The sequence below is a fragment of the Ceratotherium simum genome, chromosome 34, assembly GCF_057802395.1.
Source record: "Ceratotherium simum simum isolate JZ-2026a chromosome 34, ASM5780239v1, whole genome shotgun sequence".
NCBI lineage: Eukaryota > Metazoa > Chordata > Mammalia > Perissodactyla > Rhinocerotidae > Ceratotherium > Ceratotherium simum.
Genome location: NC_141933.1, coordinates 10,396,306 through 10,416,019, shown reverse-complemented (window position 1 = coordinate 10,416,019; position 19,714 = coordinate 10,396,306). Strand labels below are relative to the sequence as shown.

The window sequence follows — 19,714 nt, the reverse complement described above, 5'->3', positions numbered from 1 at the left end:
TGTTGCAACATGAAAGCCTACTAGCAATTGTCTTTCTGGTTAGCACACATAAGGGCTCTCCAAAACCAACGAATACAGTAACCCCTGGCCCTCCTTTCGTCTCGCCTTCCCTCAACTTCTACCCAGCAACAGACGCCCTGACCTCCCCTTGTAGCTCTCTCATTGGCCAACTTGAATCGTCATCTGCAATTCTGATTGGTCATCCGTGATCGTTTGGATTTTTCCAATTGGCGAAGCTGCCTGGTTTTGTTTTTTACTTCCGGGTTGGGCCAGAGGGGAGGCTGGAGAGGCGGGGTAGTTTCTGCCGGGATTACTTTTCCGGGGCCGCTTCTGATTGGGCGGCGTGGCGCGATCGTGCGACACTTTAGACGCCAAACTGTCGGGAGACTGGACCCGGTCATCTCGGTGGTCCCGCCCGTGAACCGAAGCGCGGGGAGAGACTTCCGGGCTTGGGCATTTGCAGAGGGCGAGGGGCTGGCCGCAGGGCTTGGTGGACTTGCAACTGAGCTGCCCTGTGGTCGCGTCAGTCTCGGCCGGTGGGTTGGGGTGCTCGGACCGCGTTCACCTCAGTTCCCTAGCTCCTGGCAGAGACGTCAACAAATGCTTGTTGAATAAGTGCAAGAGTCGGGAGGGAGAAAAGCCTTCCAGACACCTTTTAGCAGCTGTCCCCGCCTACTCCTTTGCGCTTCCAGGTCAGGGAGGTGTGTCCAAAAGAAAGGAGGAAGCCAGTTCTGCCGGCGTTCGCACGCCTGCCACAATTTGTTGGTAGGGCCTTTGCTTTTTCGGGGAGTCTCGCCACCTTCGGAATCGCCTCTTTAGGAAATCACTTAATTTCTGGCTCTACTATTCCCACATCCTCTCCCTGATTAGTTTCCTGCACTTCCAGAGATTGAAAAATACTGCAGAGAGGAGAGGAAGGGGCAGTGATAGAAACAAGCAAAGCTCTTTCCCTGGGGGGACCTCCTGGAGAAGGATAATTTCCTGCCTTCTTAAATCGGCGACCAAAATCAGTTACTTGGCTCCCATACCCAGAGCTTCGGTTGCTCTTTCCCTTCTCAATTCCGCAAGAGCACTGGGCGACCGAGAGTTATGGAGAAGCGCCTGCAGGAGGCTCAGCTGTACAAGGAGGAAGGCAACCAGCGTTACCGGGAAGGGAAGTACCGAGATGCTGTGAGTAGGTATCATCGAGCTCTGCTTCAGCTGCGGGGTTTGGATCCAAGTCTGCCCTCCCCGATTCCTAATCTAGGACCTCAGGGCCCGGCTCTCACACCTGAACAAGAAAACATACTGCACACCACCCAGACAGACTGCTACAACAATCTAGCTGGTAAGAACTGGGCTGAAGGGTGGGTGGAGTGTCAAGGCAGGAACATGAAAATCTGTGAACAGTGGAAAAACCACTGACGTGCTTTTCTGCTGTCATTTAGTTATATATATATATATTTCCAGGCTATAGGGCTCTAATTGAGTTTCTATAGGGCAGTGGTCCTCAAACTTCACCTGGAGAGTTTGTTAAACACAACTTCCTGAGCCTCAACCCCAGAATGTCCAATTTAATGGGTCTGAGGTTGGGGCCTACCAATTTGCATTTCTAACAGACTCCCAGGAGATGCTGATAGTTTTAGGGAATTTTGCACGCTATAGAGAAAATACTGAATTTACATAGAGGGCATTGTTTCTTTAATATTTAAAATACAGGGAAGAATGCACCTGCTTCAGCTCGTGTAAGTCACCTGTATTAGATGTTTTGGATAGCTTTTCCTCATTTTCCTCCTTCCTATAAATTGGGATGTTGATTTTGATAACCGGTATCTTCCATCTCCAGATGGCCTTGGGTGAAGAGATGGATGCCAAGAGTTAGTATCATTAGAATTAATCTGCTTAAAGAAAGGAGACTTCCTAGGTCTGTTCTATGGCAAGCAGAATAACCACAGAGCTAATTAAGTTTTCAGGTATATGAAAACATTCTAACGGTCCAAGTTGCAGCCATAGAAATTATTAGTAGTAGTTTTTACACTTTGTAACGGTTGTTTAAAAGGATTTTTTTTTTTTTACTACGGTATTCGTCAGCTATGATTTGGTGAAAATCTAGCTTTTTTACAGTGTGTGTCCAGTGCTACTTTTGGACTCAAGTAACAATAATAGTAATCATAGGGCCGGCTCCATGGCTTAGCAGTTAAGTGCGAGCGCTCCGCTACTGGCGGCTGCTGGCGGCCCGGGTTCCGATCCCAGGTGTGCACCGATGCACCGCTTCTCTGGCCATGCTGAGGCCGCGTCCCACATACAGCAACTAGAAGGATGTGCAACTATGACATACAACTATCTACTGGGGCTTTGGGGAAAAAAAAAGGAGGAGGATTGGCAATAAATGTTAGCTCAGAGCCAGTCTTCCTCAGCAAAAAAAAAAAAAAAAAGGAAGATTAGCATGGATATTAGCTCAGGGCTGATCTTCCTCACACACACACACACACACACACACACACACAAAATAATAGTAATCATAGTAGCTAATGTTTCAATTCAACAATTATTTATTGGGTGCTGAGGATACGGCAGTATAATAAAACAGATAAAGATCCCTGCTCTTATGGAACATGTATTCAAGTAAGGGAGATGGACAATTAACGGAAGAAGTAACATGTAATATGTTAAAGATGATAAGTACTGTGGAAAAGAAAGAAAGCAGAAAATGGGGATAGTGAGTGCCATAGTCAGGGGAGTCTTCACTTTTTTTTGTGAGGAAGATCGGCCCTGAGCTAACATCCATGCTAATCCTCCTCTTTTTGCTGAGGAAGACCAGCTCTGAGCTAACATCTATTGCCAATCCTCCTGCTTTTTTTTTCCCCAAAGCCCCAGTAGATAGTTGTATGTCATAGTTGCACATCCTTCTAGTTGCTGTATGTGGGACGCGGCCTCAGCATGGCCAGAGAAGCGGTGCGTCGTGCGGTGCGCGCCCGGGATCCGAACCCGGGCAGCCAGCAGCGGAGCACACGCACTTAACCACTAAGCCACGGGGCCAGCCCGAGTGTTCACTTTTAAAGAGAGTGGTCAGGGAGGGCTCATTGAGGTGACACTTATGAAATGCCATGGGCAAGCACTGTTTAAGCCCTTTACACGTATTAACATATTTAAGTGTCACAGCATTCCTTTGAGGTAAATTTAAGGAAACAGTTAAACAGCTAGTAAGTGGTGGAGCTAAAATTGAAAACCAGGGCAATTCTTAACTCCAGAGCTTAAGTTCTTATTGCCAAATACTGTACATTATTAGAGAATAGAATACGTAGTAGGGAATTGACCGGAAATTAAGGAAATAAGATGATCTGGAAGTGGGTACTTGTAAATATCTTGACTCTCCAGGTGGACTTGAAGGCAGAGACTGTGGCTTAGCCATCTATAGAGCCTCTGCTTGGGAGTGCTTGGGAGATGCTCCGTGAAGACTCACTGAATTAACAGTTTTCACTCCTTGAGTGCCTGTAACATGTTGAGCAGTTTATTTACATGATCTCTCATCCTCACAAAAATTCTTCAAGGTGGTTATGATAATCCCCATTTTACAGACAAAAATCAGATCCTGTCACTGCCTAAAACCCTCCAGTGGCGTCTCATTACACTTAGGAAAAAATCCAAACTCTGACTCTCACCTGCAGGACCTGACATGATCTGGCTCTTCCATATACTGAATTCACAAAGCACATTTCTACCTTCTAGCTTTGTAGGATCTCTTCTCTTGGGTTAGAATGCCCTGTCCCTTGAGTGACCCTGGTCATTTCAGATCTTGGCTCAAAAGTCACTTTCTTAGGCCTTCTGTAATCAAGTATCACTCAGAATTCATTCACTCTTGATCCCAACACAGTTCTGTTTTCCCCAAAGCACTGCAAAAAATTCATTTATTTGTTTATTGTGTGTTCCTCCTACGTGGGGACTAGGATGCAGGCTGCACTCATCAAGACGTCTGTCTCATTCCTCTCATCCCCTGCTCCCAGCTCTGCCTAGTACATGGTCAGTGCTCCATAACTAGTTGTCGAATGAATGAATAAAGCTACGGTGAGGGGTTAGTTGACCCCTGGGGAACTATGTAAGTATAAACCGTGTGACCACTTGGTGGTGATGTTGTAGAAGAGATGCTGACATCAGCCCAGGCCCTCTAATGTCCTCATCAGCCCTGCTTGTTTTTTTTTTTTTTTTTTAATTTTTTGTTTATTGCAGTAACATTGGTTTATAACATTGTAAAAATTTCAGGTGTACATCATTGTACTTCTATTTCTGCATAGATTACATCATGTTCACCACCAAAATACTTACAACCCATCACCACACACATGTACCGAATTATCCCTTTCACCCTCCTCCCTCCCCCCTTCCCCTCTTCATCAGCCCTGATTGTTATTCCTTCTGAGCACCATGATTTAATGCTATGCTTAATTCCCACAGTCATGAAATAAGGAACACATTTCTCTTCTTAATTGTAGAAACGTTGGACATTGCCTCCTCATCAGATTTGTATTTTGAGGTCCCATGAAATAATCCAAGGGAATAGTGAAGTAATATATCACCTTTGAGAATGATGATGATTTTGGAATTAGAGAGGCCTTGTTTCATATTTCTTACTCATTCCACCTAGAAGCTGTGGGATCTTGGACAAGTTACTTTATCTCTCTGAGGCTTGATTTCTTCATCCGTTACATGGAGATAGTAACACTTAGCAGTTTCACAGGGTAAATGAGAAGATTAAATGAGATAATGTTTGTTAAGCACATAGCACAGTGCTTGCTATTTCCTCATACAAACCGTTGTTACCAAAGCTGTTGGGGGCCGGCCCGGTGGCGCAAGCAGTTAAGTGCGCGCGCTCCACTGAGGCGGCCCAGGGTTCGCTGGTTTGGATCCCCGGGCGCGCACTGACGCACTGCTTGGCAAGCCATGCTGTGGCGGCGTCCCATATAAAGTGGAGGTAGATGGGCATGGATGTTAGCCCAGAGCCAGTCTTCCTCAGCAAAAAAAAAAAAAAAAAGGCGGATTGGCAGATGTTAGCACAGGGCTGATCTCCTCACAAAAGACAAAAAAAAAAACAAAGCTGTGGTACAGGAATTCTGGTGAAATGGGAGATGCCTTGGGTAGAAGAGACACAATGAAGAATTGTAAATAAATTTTAAAGTACATTTTTATCCGTCTTATAGCCGGGCCTAACCCCTCACTAGGTACATAGTAAGCATTTGGCAGATATTGAAGTAGATTGTAAGGTATGTAAAGCTTTTGTTCACTGCTGTATCCTCAGTGCCTAGAAGAATGTCTGGCACATGGCAGACACTTAAATGTATTTGTTGGATGATGAATATACTGCTTTGAGTTGGCCAGTAGAACTTAGTGTAATAAGGCCCGCCTCCCTCTTCTCTCTTCCTTTCATTTGGCCCCATTAGCCTGTCTCCTTCAGATGGAGCCAGTAAACTACGAACGAGTGAAAGAATACAGTCAGAAAGTCCTGGAACGACAGCCTGATAATGCCAAGGCCTTGTATCGGGCCGGAGTGGCCTTGTTCCATCTGCAAGACTATGACCAGGCTCGGCACTACCTCCTGGCTGCTGTCAATAGGCAGCCAAAAGGTGAGAGAGAAGAGGATTGAAGTGGTAAGGACAAATAAAACTGTCCTGCTGAGGTGGTTTCTGTGGAAGAGGGTTGTATTTTATTTTACTTTTACAATTTATTGAATTTTTTGAATAGGTAATAATACATTCACATGGTTCAGAATTCAAAAGTATAAAAAGGTGTGTAATGAATAGGCCTTTTTCTTCTCTTGTATTCTTGCCTTCACAGGAAATATTTATGCTTAAACAGGCAGACATATAATCTCTCCTCCTCCCTCCAGTGGAAGAGATTTTAATTGTTTTTCAAGTTTCAGTTCCTACATTGTGACTGAAATAGGATCTAGATTCCAATGAATAAACTTGATAATCCCCATTTCTGCCAACTCTCCAGCTGGGGTCTGGCTTTTGCTTTAACTCTCATTTTATCCATTAGCTCAGCTAACCCCAGGTATGACCTAGAAAATAGGCAAGCCTACTGAGAGAGAATTTGCGACTTGGTACGTTGTTTCCAAGGCAAAAAAGGATATTGTGAAGCAGATGACAGACTAATTCCTGTGTTGGTGGTTCACCACTGAAAATTGTCTCCCTTTTTGCCTTCTGGCTTTGAGCAGCTACTAGATGCTAGAAGCAGAGGGTCCCCAAACATATAAATGCAGTTAAATGTCACTAAATGAATGGGAACCACTATGAATTGATAAAGATATAAAATACGAGCCATTTGTTCATGTTTCTGACCTTCAGGTACACAGATTCACTGCCACCCAGGTATAGTACTTGTAGAGGCTCTGCTATGACAATAACTATTTCTCCAAACTCCTTTTTATTATTAAATTAGCAACCAGCCCAGCTCTGTACAGAGATTTTTAAAAATTCAAAGTGGTATTAATGAATGAGATTTACTATTGCACAGAATAGTTGTGATATATTCAGATCTTAGAAAGATTTTTTAAGAAATGGAAGTGTATGGGGCCGGCCTGGTGGCATAGTGGTTAAGTTCGTGCGTTCTGCTTTGGTGGCCCAGGGTTCACGGGTTCACATCTCGGGTGCGGACCTACACACCACTCATCAAACCATGCTGTGGTGGCATCTCACATACAAAGATAAAGGAAGATTGGCACAGATGTTAGCTCAGTGACAATCTTCCTCAAGCAAAAAGAGGAAGATTGGCAACAGATGTTAGCTCAGAGCCAATCTTCCTCACAAAAAAAAATAAATAAATAAATGGAAGCATGTTAACAATCCTCTCCTGCGCTGAGGTGCGATTATGGTCTGTCTCTAATTGCCTTCTTTGCCCTATTCTAAGATGCCAATGTCCGGCGGTACCTCCAACTAACACAGTCGGAACTCAGCAGCTACCACCGGAAAGAGAAGCAGCTGTACCTGGGCATGTTTGGTTAACAGAGAAGAAAGATGCTTCTCCACTTGAACTTAGGTAAACCAGTAAAGACCCATTGAGGGGAAACCTGAGCCTCAGCAAGAGAAATTAGTCCCATACCTCTGACCCAGGTGGATTTCTGTTTTGTTTCTAATTCTGCACAAACTCTTTACCACTTACACAGTCTGTGCCTTTTTTGTGTCTATCCATCTATGTATTTGTATAGCTTTCAATAAGTGGTATTCTTGGGGATATTTGCCTTGAGAAATACAACCAGAAAACATTCATCAGCTATGGGTGGAATTAATCATACCTATAACATAGATTTTAATGATAGATGTTATCAGATATCTTCATATACAGAGGACAAGGCCAGCAGAGGATGAAATAATAAGGATAGGCAGAAAGGAGTTTATTCCTTTTTTTCCTCAGATGCCCAAAGTCAAAGTTTCACAGGCCACAAACTGGGAAATATATTTTTTTGTGAAACTAGATGATTATAAATTGGGCCCGCATGGCTTAAAATGAAAGATTTGAAATTAATCGTTTTGATTAAATTAATTCCTTATTCTTAATATTCCACCTACATTCAGATTCTTTTTCCCCTACAAAAGTATCTGGTTTCTGTTGTTTCTCTTGGTGATTTCTAGTCTTTGGTATTCATATTCACATCATTAATATAGTATACTTATTTTTTCATTAAACTCTTCTATCTTAAAACCTCTGGAGTCAAGCGTTTAAGTATTTAATAACCCTTCAGCCCTCATGCCAAAAAAACACCCAAGTAAACATTTTTATTTTTAATAGGTATATATCTATAGTATGCTCGTTTCTCTAAAAAACATAGGAAAGACAGATTACCAAGTCTTCTAGAAACAATACCATAAAAGAGCAGGATAAAAACATTAATCTATTCTTTACCTGTCTCCTTATGTTTTGCAAGAGCTCAGTTCCTTACAGAGGAGGGAAATAATGAGGAAGAGTTCTACTTCCTTAGTGCCTTTTAAGCACCTGATGGAACTTTCTGAAAGCTTTGTTGGGCATGGGTGCAGGCTGCAGATCTGGTACAGTCATGGCTCAGTAGGAGGCTCCATCAACCAGGAGCTCCTTTGTTATTCTGGGTACTTGTGAATAATGTCCACACTGTATGAGTTCTACAGAGTAGATGAGACCATATAGCACTGCCTCTACCTTTTTGAGTGGGGCTGATAAGCTTGTGTCGTTAGCCATCATATAACCATAGAAAGATTTCAGAAAAGAAAAAAAACCTTAAGTCTTGCCAAGTGTACATGAATTCTTCTCCCTTTATCAGTAATGCCCCCTCTCCCAACGAGCTAGGCTCCTCTTTGTCTCCCTATACTCTTAAATAATGCAACCAAGAGCTTACAACAAAAACTTTTTCTGCCAAATAATCCTCTGAAGTCCAAGGACAGAACTAACAACAGTCTAATATTTTATTCCTCTTCCAAGCTTCTTGAATTTCTAAGCCTAGTTTGTTGACAAAATTATGTCATGGTTGCATGTTTTGTTTGCTTTGGGCTGGTTTTGCTTTCTGCTTTTCTTTTCTTTCAAAGACTTGATGTCATAATAAGCTATCTTCTGCATCAATGAGGAAAAAATAAAACTGATATTTAAAAATATATTTAAGAAATTTATTGCACGAATCCTTTTATTAGTCCTGCTAAGAGACAAAGGCTTACATTTCAGTCTTTATTTTGAAGGCCAGCTCCTAATGGAGATGTTAATGAACAGGAAAGTGGACAAAGGTAGGTGGTCAGAGGTGGGTCTGGAGGAGGTCTAGCAAGCCCACATCCTGAAGGCATCAGCCAGAGGGTGCCTAAATCTCTGTACTCAGAAGTTGGTGGAGGGGGAGGGTGCTCACCTTACCAATCCTTAATGGTTTCCACACAGGATTTGAGGGTTTGACTGAAGACAAAGCATTCATGGTGAATGTGAAGGTTCATCTTTGGCACATAAGGGACAGTTTAGAACAGTGTTTCCTGACTCACACCTACCACCTTTACACTTTTGCCAAAACCACATACTGTCTAAACTACTATTTCATCAATATTTTATTTAAATTTATATTTTTAAAGGAATTTTTGGACAGAGGAACATGTTAAATGATACTATGGAGATGTGATCAGCAAACTCCAGACTGTGAAACCATAAGATGAATAACCCAATTTCTTCAATAAATAAATTGCAAGGAAAAAGGGAGAGGAGGGGCCAGCCCAGTGGTACAGTGGTTAAGTTCGTGCATTCCGCTTCAGTGGCCTAGGGTTCACCAGTTCAGATCCTCGGCGCAGACCTACTCACTGCTCATCAAGCCATGCTGAGGCGGCGTCCCATGTAAAAGAGCTACAACTATGATACACAACTATGTACTGGGGCTTTGGGGCAGACAAAAAAAAAGAGTGGCAACAGATGTTAGCACAGGGCCAATCTTCCTCAAAAAACAAAACAAAACAAAATTAAAAAACGGGAGAGGAACCTATAGATTAAAAGAGGCTTAGGAGACATCGACCAAATCAATGTGACTCTATTTTGGATAGAGTTTTTGAGACTGTGAAATAATGGAAAATATATATATTGGTCTCTTCATGGTTCCTGGCACAGAGCTCCTAAATCCTATTTTGGATTCTGATTTGAAAAAAACAACTAAAAGTTTATGAGACAATCAGGGAAATTTGAACAAGAATTATTGTCAATTTTGTTGAGTACGGTAATGGTATTTGGTCTTTTTTTTTCTTCAAGAGTTCTTTTAGAGGTGCTTACTGAAATTACTTACTGATAAAATTGGGGAGGGGACTTTAGAGCACTTCATATCATTTGCCCAAAAAACCCATAAAAATAAATATATTTTACAATAAAAAAAGTATTAGTATATGTCCAAGTAAACCATCTTTGGAAACACTGTCTTTGGAGAAATTAAAATTGAAATCCAACGTGAAGGGCTGAAATGGTGAGATCTGTGAAGCTAAGCTTGGCCAAATGACAAAATAGCCAATTAAGAAAAGAAATCCTAAACTAGAAATATATCTCTAAAGCTGAGAGGAAAGGGTGGTTGTCAGAAAACTAAGTCAATTCATAGCTCAAACGCAAATAAGTTCTCAGGGTGAAACTCTTGGCCCGTGCCCCCCACATAGGGAGGCTGATTTTGGCTCAGTAGAAGGAAGCATTAGCCAACAACTGGGGCTGTCCAACAACAGAATAGGTTTCCTCTGGGGATAGTGAGTTCTCGTTCAAGCAGAGATTTAACAACTGGCAAAAGGAGGATCCAGTGCTGGACTAGAAGTTAGATGAACTGACCTGTGGTTCCTTGAATCCGTAGATGGGACCACCAAGAGCAGTGGAAACTAGAGAAAATTCTCCATTGATGACTCTTTACAGACTGGCATAACCTGTTCCTAGTGTCCAGCAGATAAAGTGAGGCAACTGTGGCCTTAGTTGTGTTGGTTACTGCTTTAAACATCTTTTTTTTTGTGTGAGGAGATCAGCCCTGTGCTAACATCCGCCAATCCTCTTTTTTTGCTGAGGAAGACTGGCCCTGGGCTAATATCCATGCCCATCTTCCTCCACTTTATATGGGACGCCGCCACAGCATGGCTTGCCAAGCAGTGCGTCGGTGCGCGCCCGGGATCCAAACCGGCGAACCCCGGGCCGCCGCAGTGGAGCACGCGCACTTACCCGCTTGCGCCACCAGGCCGGCCCCTAAACATCTTGAAATTCCTAACTGCCACCTCCAATGAAGAATGTTTCTCGTGCTGGGAACTGAAAGCAAATGCTTGCTCTTCAGGAGAATCTCACCAAGTAACAGATCCTCTTTAGTTAGTTATTACACATGGCCCAGACAGTAACAATGGTTATTCTGTTCTCCAGACTGTCTAGAGAAATTATATACATTCTATATACATGTAGACACAGATATGCCTTGCTTTTAGGAACTGATGTTCTGAGGCAACTGATTTTTTTCCTCTGTGTCTTTTTTTAACATATATAATTCATATATCATAAAATTCACCCTTTTAAAGGCAACTGATTCTTTTTAGGCATTTTGACTTGACATTTACTCTAGGAAGACTTTGGAAAAGGTGCTTCACTCAGCTAGAAAAGCTCTTATTGTATATATGTATACCTTGCCTTGTTTTACCAAGGAGTTAAGGCAGTAATGTATTCGCATAAATAAAATTACCCACATGAAAGATAAACTAAAAGGTTATTCCAGCACAAGGAAAGTAAAAGCCATACAATTCATTGTTTCAGCCATGAAAATGTTAAGCATCAACTTTTGCTTCCCATAATGCCCCAGGTAAGGAGCTTGCTTTGGCTAAATCTTCGATGCTCAGCTGTCTGCTTCCTATAACTCAAAAAGAGTGGCTTGCTATTAAGAGTTCACAGTGCTGAATATGGCAGACAAATCCAAAGAGAGAAAAGAAATTCAGAAAACTTAACTCCCATTTTCACCTTTTTCTGTTTCCTTCCTGCTTTTTTTGCACTCAGTTCCTTACGTGCCGAAAAGAGAAGGGTTTGTAGGAAGCTTTCTAGTCCATTCTACAGCACTACTGCTCTTCCCCACAGACTGGGCCAGACCCTCCTCATACATTCCTAGAACTCTTTTTCTCCTCCATCCCACATCAACACCCCAAACTCGCATTTCTCTGCTGCCTCTGCTGTCAAGAACCACCTGTGTGACTGTAGAGGGGTAATTTAACCTCTCTAGGACATCATCACACTTTTTAAGTGAGGGAGTTGGATAGATGAACTATAAGATTCTCTCACCTGGAGTTTCTTGCTCTAGTTTTCCCAAGTACCCATTATTTCCATACCACAGGCCCTCAACCCGTCCCACAAACTGACCACCACGACCTTAGTCTTTTCTGCCTTTCAGTTCCTCATCCTCAGAGACCTCAATTCATATTTATGACACGTAGGCAAAAATCTCAAGTCGTCAAGACGGTATCTGTTGTTGAAACAGTCAACCAAAGGTCTTTCTACGTGGAAAGCAGAGCTAAAGGGGTAAGAGAGCAAAGCCCGACACTCAAAAGGACAAGAAAGAAAACAACTTCTAGTTCTCGGTTAACTACCTTCAACAGTGTTTTAAACCGGTATCATGCACATGGTGTCTGGAGTCACAAGCCATGGTTCGAATTCTGGCTTGCCACTTAACTAGCTCTGTGACCTTCAACAAGTTAACTTGGATTTTTGAGTCTCAAGTTTCCTTTTCTGTGGGAAAAAAAGCGGGGGGGAGCTAATACCTCATAAAGTTGTTGAGAATTAAATGAGTATTTATATGAAGTTCCCAATACAGCCCAGTACAATAAGTCATAATTGTGTAGGATTCCCTAATTTGTATACTTTTCCTTAGTACAATCTAGTTCCTAGTAAAGTCTTTACTAGGAAAAGACTTTACTAGGAATAGACGTAACCCTCTGCCTCTCACTTTTTCCCTCATAAGCAACCTGACCCACCCCTACCGCAAGGACAGATGTCAGATTCCTAAAAGATCTGGAGGAGAGGTATGAAAGAATCAGGAGGTATGCAGGTTTGCGGAAGAAACCAGCTAACACCAGTTCAAAGAGAACTTTCGGGGCTGGCCCAGTGGCATCATGGTTAAGTTGGCTTGCTCCACTTTGGTGACCTGGGGTTCACGGGTTCGGATCCTGGGCGCAGACCTATGCACCGCTCATCAAGCCATGCTGTGGCGGCGTCCCATATACAAAGTAGGGGAAGATGGGCACGGATGTTAGCTCAGGGACCATCTTCCTCACCAAAAAAAAAAAAAAAGAGAGAGAGAACTTTCACCGCTGGCTTTATGGTCCAGAATGCGGGGTGAGAAGCGACTACACCTCAGGAAGATTCCCAGTGCCCTTGGAGAGAAGCTGACTGAGATGCTCTGCCCCATAAAGTCCTGCTGTCTGGCTGGGTAAAGAAAAGGGTAGGAACCTTCAGCAGGGGCAGAATCTTCATTCTGTCACCCAGCAGGGGAAATGAGGTGCTTCCAACCTTCTGTGCTGCCCCCTAATGATGGGAAGAGCAGGCCTAGCGTCAGCTTGTGCTCCCCCAGCTGTTAGTTTTTGGGGCCAAGTACGAAATCTTTTGACGGCCCTCCACCACCGCTGTTCTGTCTGTCTGCCATAGGGGAGCCAGGGAGGGGCTGCACTCCTAGGAGGGGGCCGGCCTCTGGATCCGGTTTGCTTCGTTTGGCCAGGTCCTCGTTGTGAGCCTTGCGGATGTGGCGGTACAGGTCCCCTGACTGCGTGTAGCTGCGCAGGCAGTAGCGGCACTCGTAGGGTCGCTCACGTGTGTGCACTGTGGCATGTCGCCGTAGTGTGTAAGAGCATGAGAAAGTCTTCCCACATGTCTTACAAGTGGGAACATCTTCAGTAAAAACCCCAAAGCTTCCCGGGACTGCTTCATACTCAGAAGGCAGGTAAAGTGGCTCATGCAGGGCTGGGGGAGCAGGCAGGGGTGAAGTCACCAGTCCTCGATGATAATGCCCTGGACCTGGCAGCAAATGGTAGGGTAGGTGAGGATCTGGGGGCAGGAAGTGGTCACTTGGCCCCACCTCCTCCAGTCCTGCTGCCCTTGGCTCCTCAAAAGCCTCTGGCTGGGGGGGCTGTCCACCATACATTGCTCCTCCAGGTGGGAACAGTCCCTCAGGACCCTGAGGCTGTTCCTCTGACACATCAGTCTCCTCATCGGAAATCACAATAGCTTCTACTTTTACCTGGACCAGCTCAGCTTCTGCTGGGGCTGGAATCTGGGATAGAACTGGGGCTGGGGCTGGGCCTGGGGCTGCAGCTGAAGTTGGGGAGTAGAAGCCTTGCAATGGTCCTCCAGTACCCCTCGGTTCCACCACCCTCAGACCCTCAGAACCCACATCAAGGGGAGCCAGTGGCTCCACTGAAACTGTTGGGAGGCCAGAAGAGAAGTAGTTTGCAGGAATGGTCTCTGTGGAGCTACTGGGGCTAGCAAGAGAGACATCAGCCACTGGTGGAGGAGGCGCCTGTAGATGAGGTGAATCTACCTCCACGCCAGGCTGTGTAGTGTCAGCCCCACCGGGCACTGGTGGCTCATCTGGAGGACAGACAGTAGGTGAGGGAGCAGCAGGGCCTTTCCATTCCCCTTTGCCCCAATGGCCTGACATCTCGGCAGATGCCAGCGAAGGCTGGGGGCCACGGGAAGTGCTGGACAAAAACTCCAAACTAGGGGGCTGTGAGTTAGTTTCCTCCTCCTTCTTGGTACTATCCGCCTCTGCCAGGGCCCGGGCTTGCAGCCGCCGCTTGCACACCTTGACGATGTCATTCATATGCAAGTAGCTGGCAGCTGCCAGCACATCCTCCACAGGGGTATCCTCCCTCAGGACCAGCTGGCCAGCATACATAAAGTCCAGAAGCAACCCAAAAGCTGGGGCTGTGACAATCTCGTTGTGGATACACACCAAATCCCTCTTGTCCAGTTCCCGCTCCTTGTAGAAAAGCTGGAAGAACGGGCTGCAGGAGGCCAGCACAGCCCGATGGGCCAAGAACTGGGTGCTACCCACCATCACGGTGCAGTCACAAAGGAAACCCTGGGACCGCTGCTCTCGGAGGCCCTGCAGCAGCTGCTGGCTGTGCTCTGGGAACTCCATAGCAGCCCACGAAGGGAAAGGGACCCTACCAAGGTCCCCACCAGTGGCTCCCTGAGAAGAGAGGACAGTGGGTTAGGGCAGGTAACCTCCCCAGCAACCTTAATGTCAGCCCTGAGTTATCACTTGCCACCCCAAAGCCTCTGGCAACACCCTCCCAGCCCCAAACCGCTGGTGTAAACCACTATCCTTCGTTCTCCTAGGTCACACCCAACGGTCTCCTTTTAGCTCCGCCCCTCGTCCTAACCTTAGCAGTAGGCTCCGCCCACACAGGCCAAAGCCCTGCCCCCGGAAGTCCCGCCCCCCAACCAGCCTCCGCTTCCTCGATGCCCATCGGGTAGCTCCCAGCAGCTCCTCCAACTAGGAGTCTCTTTCGCTCCCAGGCCTTCCCGACCGATACCTCTACGCCATACTCCGGGAACTCCTTGAGGCTCTGTCTCTCGCATTCCAGGAACTAAGAAGTCCCAGGGAGGGAAGTAGCAGAGAAAGCTAATCCCGTACCCACCACCGATCAGCCACCGAGCGAACTCCGCCCCTTCCCACCTTCTCAGTTATAATTGGTTCAAGTTTGCCGTCCCCCGTCACGGATTGGTCCACTGTCCACTAACCATCCACCCCGCTCTGAGTGGTGTCTCCAATGGGTGCGCGTGGCCGTCGCTCAGGCAACTAAGCGCCGGATTGGTTGGCGCTCCTGTCCTAAACTTTTCCTCCTTGTCCCGCCTTTTTTGCCTCAGAGCCCCCTGGATTGGCTGAGCTGCTCCAGCTACGGCTGGAGGGCGGGGACAGGCTCTAGGGAACCGAGCGCGAAGTCCGGCGGCTTGCAGTGTGTGCCTTAGCGGATAGCACGTCGCCTCCGCTGCATGGTGACCCGGAAAGGGGAACCAACAAACTGGTGTGGTACCCAGGAGGCCCAGGTGCTAGACCGGACTCTGCCCTAACCGTAGGCAGTAGCCACAACTCTCTGAACTGAGGTTGTCTCTTAAGGTCCCTTCCTCAAAAATTCCAAGATGCCCCACGCCTTCACTCCCCTCAATTTGATGATTCTGGGCTCCTAACTCAGTAATGGTGGTGTCAGAGTACTAGCAGCTGCCCGAATGCTGTCGTGGTGTCTGTCGACTGAAATAAAGAGTCTAAGTGATGTTAGTGAAGGAATTTATTCACTAATCAAGGTGAGGAATTCGAACCCCGGGAAAACAGTTCAACAGAGTGCTCTGATGGAACTGCTCTGAGATGTGTGAGTTTAAGTGCAGCTTATATCTCTCACAAAACAGTGTATGTGTAGGGAAGAGGAAAAGAAAAGAAACTTACAACTAGATTTCATATATGTCAAAAAAAAAAAAGAGGACAGAGTACATCTGGGCTTTTCTCTAGATTATACATTGAAGGAACATGAATGAGAATTTCTTGGTTATAAATCAAACAAGTTCAGAGATACTGATGTTATCTATGTGTGGAGGGAGGCAAAGACCAGGGTGGTTAATTATTCCCACAGTCTCTAAGAAATGCAGCTGGGAAATGTGAGAGCAAGCTACCCTTTATCTTTTCCTGTTGTGGCTCTGTCCAGCTGCCGTCTTCAGTCATAAGGTGTGGGGCTGCAAGGTCATTTTGACACGGGCTGAAGATGACCTGCACGGCTGCTTCACAGTACAGCATGGATTTTATTGTACTGACTTAAAGCCTATGCAGTTTGCTTGTTACATTTGCCTGTTAGGCCAGGGAGAGGAGTCCCAAAAATCTGTCCACATGTCCTTAGCCTGAACTCTATTGTCAACTTCTGTGTCTGGAGCATACTGAGCAGGTGCTAATAGGAAGGGAGGGAGTGGGATCAAGGCCCTCAAGTGTGTCAGAACAGGAAAATAAAGAGCACGGCTAGGGCCGGCCCTGTGGCTTAGCGGTTAAGTGCGTGTGCTCCACTACTGGCGGCTCAGGTTTGGATCCCAGGGGTGCACCAATGCACTGCTTCTCTGGCCATGCTGTGGCCGCGTCCCACATACAGCAACTAGAAGGATGTGCAGCTATGACATACAACTATCTACTGGGGCTTTGGGGGCGGGGGAAGGAGGATTGGCAATAGATGTTAGCTCAGAGCCGGTCTTCCTCAGCAAAAAGAGGAGGATTAGCATGGATTTTAGCTCAAGGCTGATCTTCCTCACAAAAAAAAAAAAAGAGCATGGCTACTGCTGGAGAAATCTTTGAGGGGGCCAGCCTGGTGGCCTAGTGGTTAAGTTCACACACACTCTGCTTTGGCAGCCTGGGGTTCCCAGGCTCAGAGCCTGGGCACAGACCTACCCACCGCTTATCAAGCCATGCTGTGGCAGATGTCCCACATATAAAGTAGAGGAAGATGGGCATGGATGTTAGCCCAGGGCCAATCTTCCTCAGCAAAAAGAGGAGGATTGGCAACAGATGTTAGCTCAGGGCTAATCTTCCTCACCAAAGAAAGAAACCTTTGAAAGTCCCTAGGCAACCAGAGGAAAGGGCTGTAAGGTGGGAGTCAGTGATAGCTGCCTCTTATCTGATCTGGGCAATGTGTTGACAGGGTTGCCAGAGGAGTAACTCAGTGCCCAGTTATTAACCCTTTCACCCACCACACTAAGCATCTCCCCTTTGTTCCACAGCCAAGCCCTCCAATCATACCTAACCAGAATTAGGGACAGTTCATCTACCTTCCATCCTTGCACTAGAGACATGCAGGCCACACTGGCCTCAGCTGGAGACCCCTACCTCTTCAAGATATTCTGCCAAGCTATACAATATTTATTGTATAGGAATTAAAACTAACATAAATAACATTTTTCCCCCCCCCAAAGCCCCAGTAGATAGTTGTGTGTCGTAGCTGCACTTCCTTCTGGTTGCTGTATGTGGGACGCGGCCTCAGCATGGCCGGAGAAGCGTTGCGTCAGTGCGCGCCCGGGATCCGAACCCGGGCCGCCAGCAGCGGAGCGCGTGCGCTTAACCGCTAAGCCACGGGGCCGGCCCACATTTTCATGTTTTATGAAAAATAACTATATTTTCCCCCAAAAAAAAATACGTAGTGAAAATAGTGGCATTGTTTTACATTTTTCCAAATTTCCTTAATGTTTGGCTTAGTAGAAGACAGTTGGATTCTCACCTCTGCTTCTGTTTTCAGGCTATTATGATACATTGTTGTTGTTGTTGTTGTTGCTGAGGAAGATTCGCCCTGAGCTAACATCTGGAACTGGCAGATAATAGGTGCTGTATATGTATTAAATGTGGATGAAAGAATAAAATATGGTTCCAGCTTTTGTTGTTGTTGTTGTTGAGGAAGGTTCACACTGAGGTAACATCTGTGCCAGTCTTCCTCTATTTTGTATGTGGGTTACCAGTACAGCATGGCTGCCAACAAGTGGTATAGTTCTGCACCAGGGAACCAAACCCGGGCGGCCGAAGCGGAACGCGCTCAACTTAACCACTAGGCCACGGGGCCGGCCCCCATTTTTTTAATTATATGAAGAAAATCTGGCCTCACACAGGTGAGTAGGCATGGAATTTCATTGGCCATGGTGAGGAGTTTGTATTTTATTCTAAGTGTAAAGGGAAACCATTTAAGCAGGGGACTGGTCTGATATTATTCTTGTTTTTAAAGGCCTATCGTGGTTACTTTGTGAAGGGACCATAGGGATCAAAGTGGGAGCAGGGAGGAGGCTATGGAAATACTCCAGCAAGATATCATAGTAGCTAGACAAGGGTAGTGGTGGTGGAGCTGGAGAGAAGTGCTGGGTCAACAGAATTTGCTAAAATTAGGGTAGGAGATGAGTGAAAGAGAGAAAAGAAGTTGAAGATGGCCAGAATTTTACCATGAGCAATGGTGTGGCTGACAGCCATTTTCTGAGATGTGGACAATGGGGAGGAAAATCGAGAGTTGTGTCTCTGACCCTTAAAGTGGAGCTTCTCCTTAGCCAGTTAGATTTGTGAGCCTGAAGATCAGCAAATGCTGGGGCTGGAAATATTATGTTGGGAGTATCATCAGCATATCAATGGTATTTAAAGCCAAGGGATTGGCGAGAAAACCCCCTGTAGGGGAGAGGGCTGCTGGAGTTGCTAAGCAGTAAGGAGCATAGGCTCTTTGGGAAGATTAAGCAATCCTGTTTCCACAGGTCCAGAAGAGATCAGAATGAAGATGACTCTGAGTTTGGGCACAAAGACTGTGTGGTTGGCATACCCTGGGATGGCCATGCATATTGGACCTCGACTTTTTAAATTACAGTTCTTTTAACCTCTGTGCAAATCTGAAAAAGGTGTTCCCTGTGGTCAATGCTGCCTAGTGGCCACCATGGCTTAATAAGCCAAGTGTATGCTAGATTTCAGCCTCTCAAAACTTACAGCTTCTCAAAACCAGGGTACACATACCTCTACCCTGGGGTACACAGAGCTACAGGATACCAGGACACATCTTTCTAGAGCATCATTCAAAAATTTTTTTAAAGAACTCCATTTTTATTATTTTTTAATTTTATTATTATTGTTATTATTTTTTGGTGAGAAAGATTGGCCCTGAGCTAACATCCATTGCCAATCTTCCTCTTTTTGCTTGAGGAAAATTGTCCCTGAGCTAACATCTGTGCCTGTCTTCCTCTATTTTGCATGTGGGATGCTGCCACAGCATGGCTTTTTTTTTTTTGGTGAGGAAGATCAGCCCTGAGCTAACATCCATGCCAGTCCTCCTCTTTTTGCTGAGGAAGACTGGCTCTGAGCTAACATCTATTGCCAATCCTCCTCCTCTTTTTTTTTTTTCCCCTTTTTCTCCCCAAAGCCCCAGTAGGTAGTTGTATGTCATAGTTGCACATCCTTCTAGTTCCTGTATGTGGGACGCCACCTCAGCATGGCCTGACAAGCGGTGTGTCGGTGCACGCCTGGGATCCGAATCCAGGCCACCAGTAGCAGAGCGCACACTTAACCACTAAGCCACGGGGCTGGGCCCCCACAGCATGGCTTGATGAGCGGTGTACAGGTCCATGCCTGGGATCTGAACCTGTGAACTCTGGGCCGCCAAAGCAGAGCACGTGAACCTAACCACCATGCCACTGGGCCAGCCCCTCAAATTTTTTTTACAAAAGCTTTTATTTGGGGAATATGCTAGTGTTAAACTAGCATAGATAGATTATGGCA

General features: G+C 45.7%; 2 protein-coding genes across 2 annotated transcripts; one reads left to right on the top strand and one right to left on the bottom strand.

The window, feature by feature from the left end:
* Nucleotides 1-335: 335 nt before the first annotated feature.
* TTC9C (tetratricopeptide repeat domain 9C) lies at nucleotides 336-8,594 on the top strand. Its single transcript, XM_087422768.1, has 3 exons — nucleotides 336-1,327; nucleotides 5,415-5,597; nucleotides 6,883-8,594. Exons 1-3 carry the CDS (start codon nucleotides 1,090-1,092, stop codon nucleotides 6,975-6,977), a joined length of 516 nt encoding a protein of 171 aa, XP_087278894.1. The 5' UTR covers nucleotides 336-1,089; the 3' UTR covers nucleotides 6,978-8,594.
* ZBTB3 (zinc finger and BTB domain containing 3) lies at nucleotides 8,577-15,116 on the bottom strand. The gene is made up of 2 exons (XM_087422767.1): nucleotides 14,985-15,116; nucleotides 8,577-14,638 (listed from the first exon to the last, which is right to left on the bottom strand). The coding sequence occupies exon 2, from the start codon at nucleotides 14,585-14,587 to the stop codon at nucleotides 13,025-13,027; it is 1,563 nt and encodes a 520-aa protein (XP_087278893.1). The 5' UTR covers nucleotides 14,588-14,638; nucleotides 14,985-15,116; the 3' UTR covers nucleotides 8,577-13,024.
* Between the last annotated feature and the right edge of the window lie 4,598 nt (nucleotides 15,117-19,714).